Consider the following 14,258-nt stretch of genomic DNA (forward strand, 5'->3'; position numbering starts at 1 on the left):
GTTTGTCCACACCTTTTATCCTCTCCAGTGACTTTGGGATTTTCCTGCAAGCTTGTAAGGATGTTTCCAGCAATCTGGATTTGATCTCAAATTCTGTAATCAAATTGTTATGCTTTCAACTTTATTTAATTTTTTTTTGGTTGTCAGTTGAGCTTGAACATTAGAATCTGTACCCAGCTTACTGTGCTCTTACTATGTACTGCCACAGTGTGGAGAGAGCCTGCCTCAGGAGGGATAAAAAATAATGGTGTTCTTGCCATAAGCTCTGGGAAGCTTTGCAGATGTAAGATGTCTGCTGTGTTTTGGTTAAAAGCCAACAATACCATGAAACTACATCCAGTGAGAAAGAGGGAAAGTCAGAACAAGAGATAACTGCTCTGTATACTCTGGTTTCTGACTCTGTGGCTACTTATAAGAGACATTCATAGCGTTTTCTCATGCTTACATAGATACTAAAAAAAACCCTCTTAATTAAAGCTTAATATTCCATACTTATGCCTGTACCTTTTCTTTCATTTTGAAGACCTTAAATGCAAAAAATGATAACTCTGCTTTGATAAGAATCTGGCCCAGGACAGAGTTTCTTCCAGTGTATTTTCCACCTTTAAATTTTTTCATTTGAAAATTTTATTTTTAAATCCTTAATTTTCTGCTTAGGCTTTGTTGCCCAGGCATGTCAGCTTTCTTTAAGTTGGGGTCTTTTTTAAGGTTTGTGAGATATACCATTCCCTGAAAGGCTGATAGAACTGGACTGATTAAGAAAACAGTCTAAAAAGCCAAGAAATGAAATATAAGTACTTTTGCAACATAATTACCCTTTTCTCAGCTCAGAGGTTGACACTTAGCCACTTTCCAACACACACCTGTGACAGCTTCACTGCTAACTGAGATTAAAACATGTAAACTTCTTTTTAATTCTTTTAATAATACAGGAATTCTGATGTCACTCATCTTCATTGGAGAAATAAAGTAGGGTTTTTCATTATTAAAGCAAGAATGACCTAATTGTTTTCCGAGTGATCTGAGTTGCATCAATATTATGGTTTGGAATACTTGTTTTCAGTGAAGACTGAGTATTTTCTTGAATTGAATGTATCTGAAATACTTCCCTTAGGGCTGTTGCACACTATTTTTATCTCTGTGTTGTTTGTGCTGTCTCCTGAGGTATGTAGGTTTGCTGTCCTATTAACCATGTTGCTCGGATTTGTCTTTAGCTCAGATTTGTAGGATTTTCACGTAGTTAAAATTCACATGTAAAATTCACTTTCTTCTTGTTTTTGACACAAGGCTTAATGTTTTAAGACAAGTGCAACGGAGGAAGAGGCCTCAGTTACATGTCCTGGACATTCACAACTTAGGGAAACTTATCCCTGTCTCTCATTTCCTTATTTTCCCACTTAGGAACACAGGGCAGCGTGTGCATCCCCTCCCATGGCTGGGGACTGGTTGTACAAGTGCAATTCACTTTTGCCTTGACCAACGCAGTCACGTAAACTTTTTAGTAACTGCTAAAGGCAAGCTCCAGTGAAGCAACATTCTCCTGCTTGATAAAACAACAGAGCATGGAGGAAGTAGGCAGAGAAGCCAAGGTGCATTTATTTACATGCAGAACAGTCAGTTACATCAGTTCTGTGTTTGCATTTTGGATACACGGCTGTTTGCCTGCCTTGGTTCTCAAGACAGACCTCTGATTTCAGAATGAGATCCTTGGGTTTTTACAGTAATGTGTTAACGTTAATAAACATTAAAGTAACAAGAAATGAATTTATTCTTTCTGGCTTCATGATACTGTGCTAACTGGTCTGAAATTAGTTAGGAGAGTCCTTTCCTCTTTCTCTCATTGCATGCAACTCCCTGATGGTCTGTTCCAGATCTTTGATGTTAACTGCTAAAATCTGATTATGACTATAAAATAATTCCTTTAAAATTTTGTAACATTTAATTCTGTCACACCAATAAATGGGTACACAAGGAACTACATGTATAAAACTGTCACTAAAATTCCTGACCTACCTACCATACTGTTACATGAAATATTGCCATCGTTACTGTGCTGTGTTCTCTTTTCTAGTTTCCAAATAAAACAGTAGCCCAAGTTGCCTGCAGTATGCTGAACATGCTGATACATTATGTACATAGACTTCAAGTGTATCAAGCTGATTCACCTTTAAGAATTATTCAAGTAAGTATTTTTTTTTAATTTTGAAATCTAAATTCTTTTAAATGTAATAGTAAAATGTATTTCACTGAAATAAAAATACCAGAATATTGACAAGTATGTTTCACAAAATATTAAGTTAGCAGAAATATAATCCTACTGATTATTAATTTTATGGGTTCACATCATACTTGCTAACACAAATATTAACATGTAAAATGGCTATGTCTTGCTTTTTTTTTCTCCAGTACAACTCTGTCTTTATTTATGTAAGAATATTGTCAGTAAAGTGCAGGGGTTTTTTTAATATTCAGTATCTTCAAATATGCTTATTTAAGTGAGAAAGTGATTACTTAAAATACAGACCTACATAAACCAAGAATAATTATTTTGAAGACACTTTAAATAACAAGGGAGTAGACTGGCCTCTGTGACTTTGAACCACAGAGAAGAGATAGAGGTCCACCAGGTAACTGGAAAGGAAAAAAGTGTTGAAGCTTTTAAAAAGGTATAGCAAGCATTTCTCTGCTCCTCTGCAGTTGTTAAGTGGAGGCAGGGTATCTACAAATGCTCGTTGTTCTAAGAAATAATGGAGCTCAAATAGTTCCATACACAAATCCACATCAGGCTCCTTCCTGCACCCTACAAGTGTGTTGAATCAAGTTCTCTTCCTGCCTGGTATTTGGAGTAGCTGTGTAATTTCATTGTCCCTAATGCATCTACGTCAGTCAAGCAGAACGTATTCCTTCAATGTCTTTTGCAAAATTCAATTGAAAGGTTTGGTTTGGTTGGTTGGTTTTTTTAAGTGGCAAAGAATACTATAATTTTTCTCAAAATAACTGTAACAGAATTTAACCATTAATCTAGTATTGTGTCACATTTACCTGCTTAAAAACTTATTTTAAACTTAAGTATATATATAAATGGTATTTTTAAAGAAACTGTGCTACATTTTCCCCAGATTCTCATAGCAACCATTACCCATCTGCTACCCAGTACAGAAGCTTCCTCATATGAACAGGACAAGAGGGTAAACATTTTTCATTTATTTTTAATGTGTCAATTTAATTTCAAAGGTATGTGACATGGTATTGTTACAAAATGTAAGCTGTGCTGTAAAGTAGGGATTCAGCTCTTTAAGTGTAATACAGTATAGTCTTCTCAGAATTCCAGCAGTATTTCTGAGTTTTTCTAGGAAAATGTGCATTTAAAATTAAGTGAGATTCATTGTTTTCAATAATTAGAAGTCTTCTTTTTCCTTATCTTCAGTAAACTTGCAAGCCAAGAAAGTTATGTAGACTTTTCAAACTTGTCTTATAGTGAAAATATATTACTAACTTGTAGAGAGAGTACATTTCAAAATATTTGTAAGGTTTCGATTTTTCACACCTTCTATTGTATGTGCATTCTTGAGCAAAATACCTTGTAATCTTCAAATGAATTTGATTGTTGCCATCCTTCAGAACGATTGCTATCTTTTTGTATTTTCAGTGTGACTAAGACAGGCTCATTCTTCACTTGCAGCTCACAGGAGTACTCTCTGCCTCCTGTAAGCTGCATCTCTAGTGAATTATTTGGCTTTTCTGTAGGACTGTGGGGCTCAATGGCCATTTAAACTTGGCACTTTGCAGTTTGTTGTTGCAGCTCTGTTGTTCTGGGCCACCCATTCCCACGGGAGCTGGCGTTCATCTGATGCTCATTTTGGCCTCCAGAGCTCCATTTTGCACTACAGCAGCATGGCAAGCGAGCCACCTTTCCACTTGAGATGCTTCCCATAAATCATTAAGTTTTCCCATGAGCTAATGCTGATCGCTCTACTTCAAATATTGTAGAAAAAAATGGCTTACCTAGTTTGACAAACTTAGTCCTAATGGCTTCCTTAAAAATTGGTTTAATATAAAAATACTCTGAGCCCTTCATCATTCGTTTTAAAATACAGTGCCTCTGAGAGACATAAATTTGTAATGTATTATGTGAAATGAGTATGATGTTATGATGTCTTTTATTAGCAAATTAGTTAAATGGATTTTCTTCTAAAGACTTCTATTTAAATTGGGAAATATTTTAGAGAATCTTACAGCTATTTATCTGAATTGTTTCCTCTACAGTAGCTAACTTTTAAAATTAAAAATAACTATTTGAAACCATTAATTTATTAATAATTTCATGCGTATGTATGTCTTAAGCTAATTCTGTTCTACAGTCTTTAAAAACATCCCCTAGAGGGAGTTGGTTCTTTTGCTGACTGAGTAGCCCACAATACAGAAAGCAGTTGGATTTCTTTCAGATGGTACCTGATGCTGAGTAGCATTATTGACATGTTGTGAAGGAAATTCTGTGTTATTTATAAAGCACTGAACGCAGCTGAAATCATTCAGTTTTGTTTGATCCTTGATTCACTTTACAGTGAGATTTCTATGCAGAGCCATGCATCGGCCTTAATTTATACATGTGTGATCTGTCATTTTCAAAACAGCACACTACAAATCAATTTTGAAAAATCATGGGTATCTTCTTAAGCACAGTATCTGCGCACAGACTTACCGTGATGAGAAACTGCTGTATGGATGGTCTTTGTTAAATACCTCAGAAGCCGAAGTTTTTACTTGTGCCGTAGCTGTTGAACATACGGTGGCTTTTGAACAAGTGTGACCTGCCATTACTGCAGAAGGTTGACTCTGCTGAACTGAGAAAAGAAAGTAAAACAGAGGAGTAAAATACAGTGATAAATGTGAAGTAGCAGGTGCTGGTTTAATTGATTTGTAATTGAAAGTGTTTGTTCCAGTTGGTGGTTTCTTTACTTCTGTGCTTGTTGGATTGGATAATGGCCTTGCCATTAAAGACCTTGCTGCAACCTCTTCACACTACAGGAGCAGAAAATGATAAGACTGAAAGATCCGTTCTTAATTGTATATATAAGGTATATGTTTTTTTATTCACTAAATTAAAATTTTTATGTATGGAGATAGTGTCAGTTTTCATGGAAACAAAACCAGAACCTTTCTGTAAGCTGACTTCAGTTCTGCTGCTGAACGGTGGAGTGCTTAGTTCTTTTGTTTTACTGTAACTGTTTTACTGTTTACTGTAATATTTGGAATTGTTAATTTTGTCTTACGTTTTGTGATGTTTAATCAAGGTACTTTTTGCATGTCATACTGATAGCAGACGTTTGCTTTGCAGGAGACCAGCCATACATTTAAGATGGACGAGGAAGTAGCTTTTTTATGCCAGGCGATTTTATTTAGCACTAAGCAAAATGAAAAGCACTGAGTTATAATTGCTGTCTGTAGGGACACAGAACAAAGACAGGCTTTTTTTTTTTTTTTCCAAGGGAAGGGGATTAAAACTTCCAGCAGCTTAGACCTGGCATATGTAATTAAGGAAGACAGGAGATCTAAAAATAAAGATAACTTTAGTGATTTCAGTTTTGTATCTTCTTTCTTTGTTGTTAAATTCCACTTCAGTGTAGATGGTGTTTTAACAATTTTCTTTGCCTCGTAGGGTTTTTTTCTGTAAATATTAAGCATTTCAAATTTTCCAACATTTTGTCCTGCCTACTTGGTTCTAACAAATCAATTAAAAATGTAAATTAAAATTAATTTCTTATGAAACTGTCAGGGAGAAATTTCAGTAGTTAATGTCATTAAATTCTGTTTTTATTCTAGGTTCTGCATGGATGTGTCTATGGGTCTCAGTGTTTTAGCAACCCTAAGTATTTTCCTCTAAGCCTTTCTGATTTGGCATGTGTAGATTATGATCCTTTTATGCATTTAGAAAGCTTGAAGGAACCAGAGCCACTGCATTCTCCAGACTCGGAGAGATCTTCTAAACTTCAGCCAGTTACTGAAGGTTTGTCAAATTGCCTAAATACATTTACTTTCAAAAAGATTTTATCTTGGTTTCCAGTATTGAAGTGTTTGTCTAAAGCATAAGTTTTAAATTATACCTAGACACTAGGTAAGGGCCATTACTATGGAATGAGCTAACATAATTTTGAGCAATTACTGTTCGATTAACTGAAATAAGTATTTTCTGAACAACATGAAGATTGATTTGATATGGATTCTCCTGTGCTGCGTGTATCAGCAAAAAGTGTTAAGTACTACAACATGGATAAATGTTGCCTTTCATTTTACTTTCATTAAATTAGCATATAGTTTTCTTAATTTTGCTTCTTTTTCGAAGAATATTTTGGATTTCTCTCCTATCTGAGCTTGCAATATTGAAAGCGCTCTCTGAATTCTTTTTAACCCGTCATAATATGTTGTTGGTCTGTTTACACTGTTTAGAACAACAGAGTTATCTAAAAAGAAATTTTATGTCATCTGATTAGACCCTTAAGAGACCAGGGAATTAACATTTCCTTCAGAACTTGAAAATAAAAATAACGAATCAAGAAACGAAGCTACAGGAGAGTAAGATATAGTATGCAGTGTATCTAGTAAATATCAAATGACTACATTGGGAAGAAAATTGAAAAATATGAGATTAATACTGATACCAGAACCTCTGTGTAGTGCTATTCTATTTCCATATTAAGTTGTTCCATTTAGGCTTCCTTAAAGGTATTAAGAACCAGATAAATGCAGACTCTCTTTGTAGCAGCTGTGTGCTAACAGCAGGTGATTTTGTGGTCTGTAGTGACTACGTGCTGTTTTTTATGTAGAGAAAATGGCTAATCATTGTGCCCTTGTCTAAGGCATGCTTCATCATCCTCAAGTACTTTTTTGGCCAAAGAATTCTAAACATAGAGCAGTCCCCTAATAAGCTCAGTATTGGATTCAACAAGTCTGATTTGAGAATTATTGGCAGGAGGAGCTGCAATTATTAAATTTACTGAAGAATGAAGCAAGGTACTATAGTTGGCTTTTTGTCAAATGGCTGTGGTCTTATTAGAAAAAAGTAATCATCTGCTGGGTCAGAATGAAAGAGGCTTCGAAGGATTCATTCTGTCCTAATTACAGTCTCACCTATACATATTATGTAAAGCTAATATTTAAAGCATTTGCCAAAATTAACTTCCACTGCATGTTCTATTACAGTGTAGTGAATTGTAGTAGCTTTTTATGCCTGGCATCTTTTGTGTTCTGTAATAATCTGTAATTATGGGTTAGCAGCAAATGCTGTGGGGCTTGTTTAATCTGACAATCTGAAAAGACAACCCTGAATGGATTTTTCTTTAAATGAATGTAGTTGCACAAAGCCTTAGCACTGATATCTTCATTTTGCGTTTCCGTATGTGATCTGTTCTTTTATGATTTCTTGTTAAATTTCTAAATAAAAGTAATTTCAGATGTTCCTCTTATCTCTCCAGATGAATTAAGAAAGCTCCATACATTTTTAAAGTTTTGGAGCTCTGGAATTGTAAGTCAGATTGTGAAATTTAATTGGCAAACTGCAGCATTAAAATGCAGCCCTGGTCTTGCAACCTTGGCACTTCTAGTCCACATTGCCAGGCAGAGAATAGAGTTGGCGGTGCTTAACCGGTCGCTCAGCATCTGTTCTCCCTGGCATTGCTGCAGGCGTGAGAGGAGTAAGGTTGGTGGATAACACCCAGTCTGGGACTTGATGGGGACAGGGGGTCAGTTAGTGCAAGCTAGCAGCAGAGCTGTATGCCAGTGGGTCAACCTCTTTTTTGGTAAAGTAAAAGTACTATCACGATATGTTTTTCAAAGGAGTAAAAATAGGCAGGGCAGCAGTTGTAGGGAAATCAGGGAAGTTCTACAAGGAGGGGGTGGGGTTTGCTAAACACTTTCTTTGGGTTACAAGCAAAGCAGAAAGTACTGAAATGCTGGAATTCTTGAAGTGCTTTCAGTCAGTTTAATAGATGTGATTGACATACCCTGTTGTGCCTCCCATTGTTCAAGGTTAGATCCATCACAAGTTTTATGGACAGTTAGAAACAGTATAATGTGGTATGAAACTGTGATGATATGGTACTTCTGGTGATACAGCTGTGTGGTGTGGACAGAATCTGTTGAGAGGCTGGAGCAAGCCTGGCAATAACGGTCCGGTTCTGGGCTCCTCAGTTCAAGGACAGGGAACTGCTGGAGAGAGTCCAGCACAGGGCAACAAAGATGATTAAGGGAGTGGAGCATCAGCCTTATGAGGAAAGGCTGAGGGAGCTGGGTCTCTTTAGCCTGGAGGAGACTGAGGGGTGACCTCATTCGTGTTTATAAATATATAAATGTGAGTGTTATGAGGATGGAGCCAGGCTCTTCTCGGTGACAACCAACGGTAGGACAAGGGGTAATGGGTTCAAACTGGAACACAAGAGGTTCCATTTAAATTTGAGAAGAAACTTCTTCTCAGTGAGGGTGGCAGAACACTGGAACAGGCTGCCCAGGGAGGTGGAGTCTCCTTCTCTGGAGACATTCAAAACCCACCTGGACACCTTCCTGTGTAACCTCATCTAGGTGTTCCTGTTCCATCGGGGGAATTGGACTAGATGATCTTTCGAGGTCCCTTCCAATCCTTAGCATTCTGTGATTCTGTGAACAAAAATTTGTTAAACCCCTGGAAACAGGTGATGTGGTGAGAGGACTGTTCCCCTCTCTGTTTCAGTAGCTTTCCAAGTACTTTCTCTCACAAGGAATGTGCTATACCTAGGATTATCTGTGAAACTGTCCTCCTTTCTGTAGGTTTCAGGTGAAGTGATAGATTGCAGTACAAGATGCACAAAGAATAACTTATTTAAACCAGAACAAACCTGTAGCAGCTGGCAATAAAGGTGTGAGTAGGAAGCTTTTCTTGCATCATCAGAACTTGGAGACAAGTCTGTGGTGCTTTCATACATCTAAGGAATCACAGCGTTCCTCTAGCTAGCTAGTATTGACAACAGCTTCTTCTAGCGACAGTACATGCATACCAGTGCTGCCTGTGCTAATTAACTGTAGCTCACTAGCCTGGATTCAGTGTCCCCCTGACAGAGGTTTGCTTCCTCCAAGAACAGGAAAGCATTATAGCCATTCACTCTACAGTTCAGATGTGCAAAACCTGACTTGGACTGCATTGTGCTGTCATCTGCTTACCCGCTTCTGATCTTTTACTTGTCATTATGGGACCATGAATACATATGAGGGAGAATTAAAATGGAACCTGTCCTTGAAGGCTTTTTTGTTGTTAGTATTAAATGATGCAAACGTTTAGGAAAAAGTAAAATTGAGATTTTTGTGACCCTTATATTGACAGGGATGCTGGTTACATGAAAATAGGTAGTAATAAACAAGAAGTGCTCTGCAACATCTAATGTTAATAAATAGCAAAATCAGACTATTGAATAGGGTCTAGTCATAAGAAAATAATATTTTATGGAAACTTTTTTGCAATTATAGCCAAAAACATTTTGAAACCTGTTTTTCATAGATCACAAATCTATTAGAGATAGTTGTGATTGGAAGGTACTAATTGTATTGCATAGACACAGTGGTCGATCAATTACTGATTTCATGGAGTTGCCCTAATTTGTCGTATTTCTCCAAACATCTTTTGAATTTTTTGCATAGATCAATCATTTTTCCTAATATATTTCAATTTCTGAAGAAAAAGTTTCTTCCATCTGATGTTTAGTCTTAGCTTTTATTTAAAAATTAGAAATATAAAGTACTTTCATTTTAAGGCTTTGCCATTTGCCTTTTTACCAAAAGGAGACAAAAAGTACACTTAAAAAACAAAACAAAACCCAACCAAACAAAAAACAAACCAAAAAACCACTTTGTACGTGATGTATCCAGATTAGAATATCCCTCACAAAACACACGCTATGCTAGAGATGGGTTCTCTGTAACTGCATCTCTCTATACCTGAAGCTTGAAATTAGAAGGGAGTGAGACTTCCTTAAGCCAATATAAAATACAGGTAGCTAAGCTAAATTGAACTCTTTTAGGCTCCCTTTAAAGGTAATGGAGAAATGAGAAGAGTTTCCAGAGAATGTTTCATCCGATTTCTCCAATTTGGGCTTCTAACTGAGATGAATCAGTCTATACAGGTGTATCATTCTTTAGATAGCTAAAAGGGTGAGAAGAGTTAAATTCCACCCTCAGTCATTACTTTTTCCTTCTACTACATTACTGTAGTTGTTTAGAAGCTGTTCAGCCAAAGTTGAATTAAAGAGTTAACAACACATCTTAAGGAAATTCAGGAATCCTCCGTTCATGCCCCCGATACAAATTAGTGGTGATGGACCTTCAGCCTTTCCACAAAAAAGGTAATTTCAGGGACTGATAAAAATAGCCAATATAACATGCTTCTAGCAAATTACCTAGTGAGCACGTACACACATAAGTTACAGTGCCCAGGCAAAAGACTGTAGCGTAAAGAGAGCAGAGAAGTGTTCGCTCTGGAAGGCAGGCAGGCAAAGCAGGGCTTTAACGTGTAATGGTATGGCTTAGTTGTAGAATTTGTGGTAAAGCTGTGATGGCTTGTGTTATTGCAAATTTTGATCTGCCTTCCAGAAACAAAGAGCATGGTTTAGATACTTATTTTAAGAATCCTAATATACTGAATGTCCAGTTGTTCCTGATTGAGGAGATGTGCTTCTGGGAATAAACTACTAATATATATCCTTTAAGTTGTGAATGCAATTTAAAATTCTCATATTTTCAAAAAGCAGTACTGAGTTTGTTTTGTTTGTTTATTTTCTAAGAGAAACCATCAACAAAATCTGATTTGCCACATGGCAGAAGTGTTTCAAGGCTGCTTTATTTTATTTCAACATAACAGGTTATATCTTACAATTTACTTTTCAGTGTGCTTCTCTTAATACTTTTGATTTTTCTGTGACATTTTTAGATCAACATTATTGTATTCCAAGAGAAGACTCAAAGAGAAGTACTGTTCTCATTATATAAAAGAGGCAATGACAGATTTATATCCCAGTCACTTTGAAATTTTAATTCAAGAGTAAAATTTTCAGAGAAAGAATGAATGGACCTTCCAAACTGACATTTGTCATTCCACTCTTCGCATCACCTTTCTTTTCCATACATCCCATAGGCTCCTAAGGGAGTAAATTCATGCACACAGGCAAAGTACAACCGTGGTCAGGTTTGAGATCTTCAGGATTTGCCACAAAACAGTAATAGTAGTAACTTATATGCTAAAAGGCCCCTCTCATGTGTTCAGATTTTTCAGCAGAACTTCACTGAAGGCATTTAATCTACAGAGTGTGAGGCTTCAGGTAGCTGGGAAGCTCACACACCTTTGCTCCCAGTAACCTGAGGAGAGCGTTACCTGCCTTCTCTGTGCAGTGCCAAGCGCTAAACGCTCGGCACAAGTATCCTGGCAAAGAGGAGCCAATCTCTGCAATGTCCAGGTGCTGAGCAGTGCTGCACTGATAAATTATTCTTCAAGCATCCAACTTAATTTCTCTTTGTCTTATATAAACTTGCTTACAGTTCTTTCTTATATTTCAGCAGATGGCACTATAACTTAATTTCCTTGTATGCCATCAATATCTGGACATTTAATTCAGCTTCACTGAATGCTTTTGTGTTTGTAAATTTTCAAACTTCAAGAAAGTTATAGGCAATAAAAATATACTATGTAATTTGTTTATATTAGTTTTCAAGGCCTTAATTTATTAAAGTATTTGTGTTTATCCGAGTTTTGGAATAGTATAAAATTTAAGTTGATTTTGCCAACTATTAACAAGATGAAATGTTCCCGTTTTTGCAGTTCAGATCTAGTGCTCCCTAAAGGTAAAAAAGAGCCAGAATCCGAAACTCTTAGATGCTTTACCCAAACCTTGTGGAAAAAAATAAAAGACAAATAATTACTAACTCTTTACTTTTGTAGATGCAGAATGCATACCGTGCTTCAGAAACTAAAGATCTGTCATGACAGTCAGTATGCATTACAAATTTGCCTTAATTTTTCCAGTTAAACCAATTAAGACACATTAAACTGCAAAAAGAAATTTGTTTATTAAGCATTAGTTTTTATTGCATGTAAATACACAATATAAAGGGTTATGAGTTAATTTTACCATATTTACATGTTCAAGAGGTTACATCTTCTCAGTAAATACTTAATAAAGAGGTAATGTTCAGAACATTCTAGTCTGATGGATTTTTGGTGAAAAAGAAGGTAGGAAGTGTTTGCAACAGTTTTCAATGTTTAATGTAGTTTAAAATATATGACGTAATCCTGAGGAGAACAGTCTTGATTTATCTTTGCCTTGTAAATCACAAATTCAGGGCATCCATCCTGTTACAAGAGAGAGGCTACAGACATAAGTGCTTTGCTATATTGATCCTGTTGTCCCTTCTACCTGTGAACTTCTGTGGTGTAGAAATTTTGTGCATGGGCTCTTCAGGGCTACCCTGAGCCAGTTGTGGGTTCTCTGCCTGACAGAATTGCTTTGACCAGCTCTGTACTTCATGAGTAACATAGACTGGGTTTGATAGAAGAATCCAATGCCAATAGAGTACTTGGTTAGCAGAGTGTGCTATAAACATTAAGAAATTCCTTTTGTGAGTTTAGATAATGTTGCGTGCAAGTGGAAAGTATGCAACAAAGAAGGATGTGGCAAAACCATATTGAAACACTAGTGCTTTTCACAAGATGTATTTCACTTAAGATTTTTGCTGCTGTTAGATTGTGTTTAGTATAGATAGCCTGGTCTTTAATTTGGTACCTTAAAACCATCCAGCATTATTCTTAACCTAACCTGCAGCTATATACTCCCCAGGGAAATTAAGATGGATTAGAGGTTTTGTGCATCTATGTTCCTTTGTTTCACAATGTAATAATGCGTATAAATATAAAAATCCATTGCAGTTGGAAATGGACGTTTTACAACACAATTATGATCTCTACTTCATCGGCAATTTAAGATTTATTTTCACTGGATTAAAAAAAAGATGTATTTTAGAAGAACCATGCTGATTACAAAGCTATGATAAGGAGGTGTGGTAGACTGTAAATTAGTGAGGATGCTGCTTTAACTATCTTATTATTTTTTCCTGCTGTATGTATGGAGACCAGCATTCATGAAAATACATATTTTCCATTACTGAGTTGGCTATATCATAACCCTGCAGTGCTTGTCCTCTGTTTAAGACTCAGTGAGGAAGAGAAGACCAAAAGAAATATAGAAATCTCAGTGTTGTTTTCTTCTGAAACCTGTATTCTTTCTCTTGCAGTGAAAAGTCACATGCAACAAGGGTTAATTTCTGTTGCTGCTCGTACTGTGATAACACATCTAGTCAACCACTTAGGCCACTACCCCATGAGCGGAGGTCCTGCTATGCTAACCAGTCAAGTCTGTGAAAACAATGACAATCCATACAGTGAAAGTCCCGAACTTTCTCCTGAACTTTTTGAGAAACCAAACCTTCAATTCTTTGTGTTAAACAATACTTCCCTGGTGTCTTGCATACAAATCCAAGCAGAAGACGACATGCCTGGGGGAGGATTGTCTGCTGGACTTGCATCTGCTAATTCAAATGTTAGAATTATAGTGCGTGATCTATCTGGCAAATACTCATGGGATTCGGCCATTTTGTATGGACCATCATCTCTGTGTGGATCTTCACAACAAACGTCTTTTGCACTTTCGTTATCTCAACAAGATAAACCAGAAGATGCTCTTTCATCCTTTGAGCATGTGGAAGATGTATCTGCAAGGGATGGAATTACACTCCAAGTAAAAAAGAAATTTAGAGACACTGTACCAACATGGGATACAATTAGGGATGAAGAAGATGCCCTTGATGAGCTCTTGCAGTATTTAGGTGTTACAAGCCCTGAATGCTTACAGAGAACTGGTGTCTCACTCAACATTCCTGCCCCTCAACCAGTCTGCATCTCAGAGAAGCAGGAGAACGATGTCATCAATGCAATTCTGAAACAGCACACAGAAGAGAGGGAGTTCGTTGAAAAGCATTTCAATGATTTAAATATGAGGGCTATGGAGCAGGACGAGCCAACCTCACAAAAGCCCCAGTCAGCATTTTACTACTGCAGATTACTTCTCAGTATACTGGGGATGAATTCTTGGGATAAAAGGTAATGTGGAAAGACTAAGACTCACAATTTAAGAACTTTCTTTTAAGGAATTATGCTATTTTTGCTGCATAATAATAGTTGATCATGGAGT

The 14,258-nt window shown here is 36.7% G+C and overlaps 1 protein-coding gene across 16 annotated transcripts in view; it reads left to right on the forward strand.

The window, feature by feature from the left end:
- RALGAPA1 (Ral GTPase activating protein catalytic subunit alpha 1) overlaps positions 1 to 14,258 on the forward strand; it is a 138,932-nt gene that overhangs the window by 77,804 nt on the left and 46,870 nt on the right. For all 16 annotated transcript variants that reach the window (XM_065064047.1, XM_065064048.1, XM_065064045.1 and 13 more), the window contains 5 exons: positions 2,072 to 2,182; positions 3,120 to 3,188; positions 4,944 to 5,078; positions 5,824 to 6,007; positions 13,303 to 14,167. In XM_065064047.1, the coding sequence (XP_064920119.1) occupies positions 2,072 to 2,182; positions 3,120 to 3,188; positions 4,944 to 5,078; positions 5,824 to 6,007; positions 13,303 to 14,167 (1,364 nt within the window). The remainder of the gene's footprint in view (positions 1 to 2,071; positions 2,183 to 3,119; positions 3,189 to 4,943; positions 5,079 to 5,823; positions 6,008 to 13,302; positions 14,168 to 14,258) is intronic.

Source organism: Columba livia, chromosome 5 (genome assembly GCF_036013475.1).
Source record: "Columba livia isolate bColLiv1 breed racing homer chromosome 5, bColLiv1.pat.W.v2, whole genome shotgun sequence".
NCBI classification, from domain to species: Eukaryota; Metazoa; Chordata; class Aves; order Columbiformes; family Columbidae; genus Columba; species Columba livia.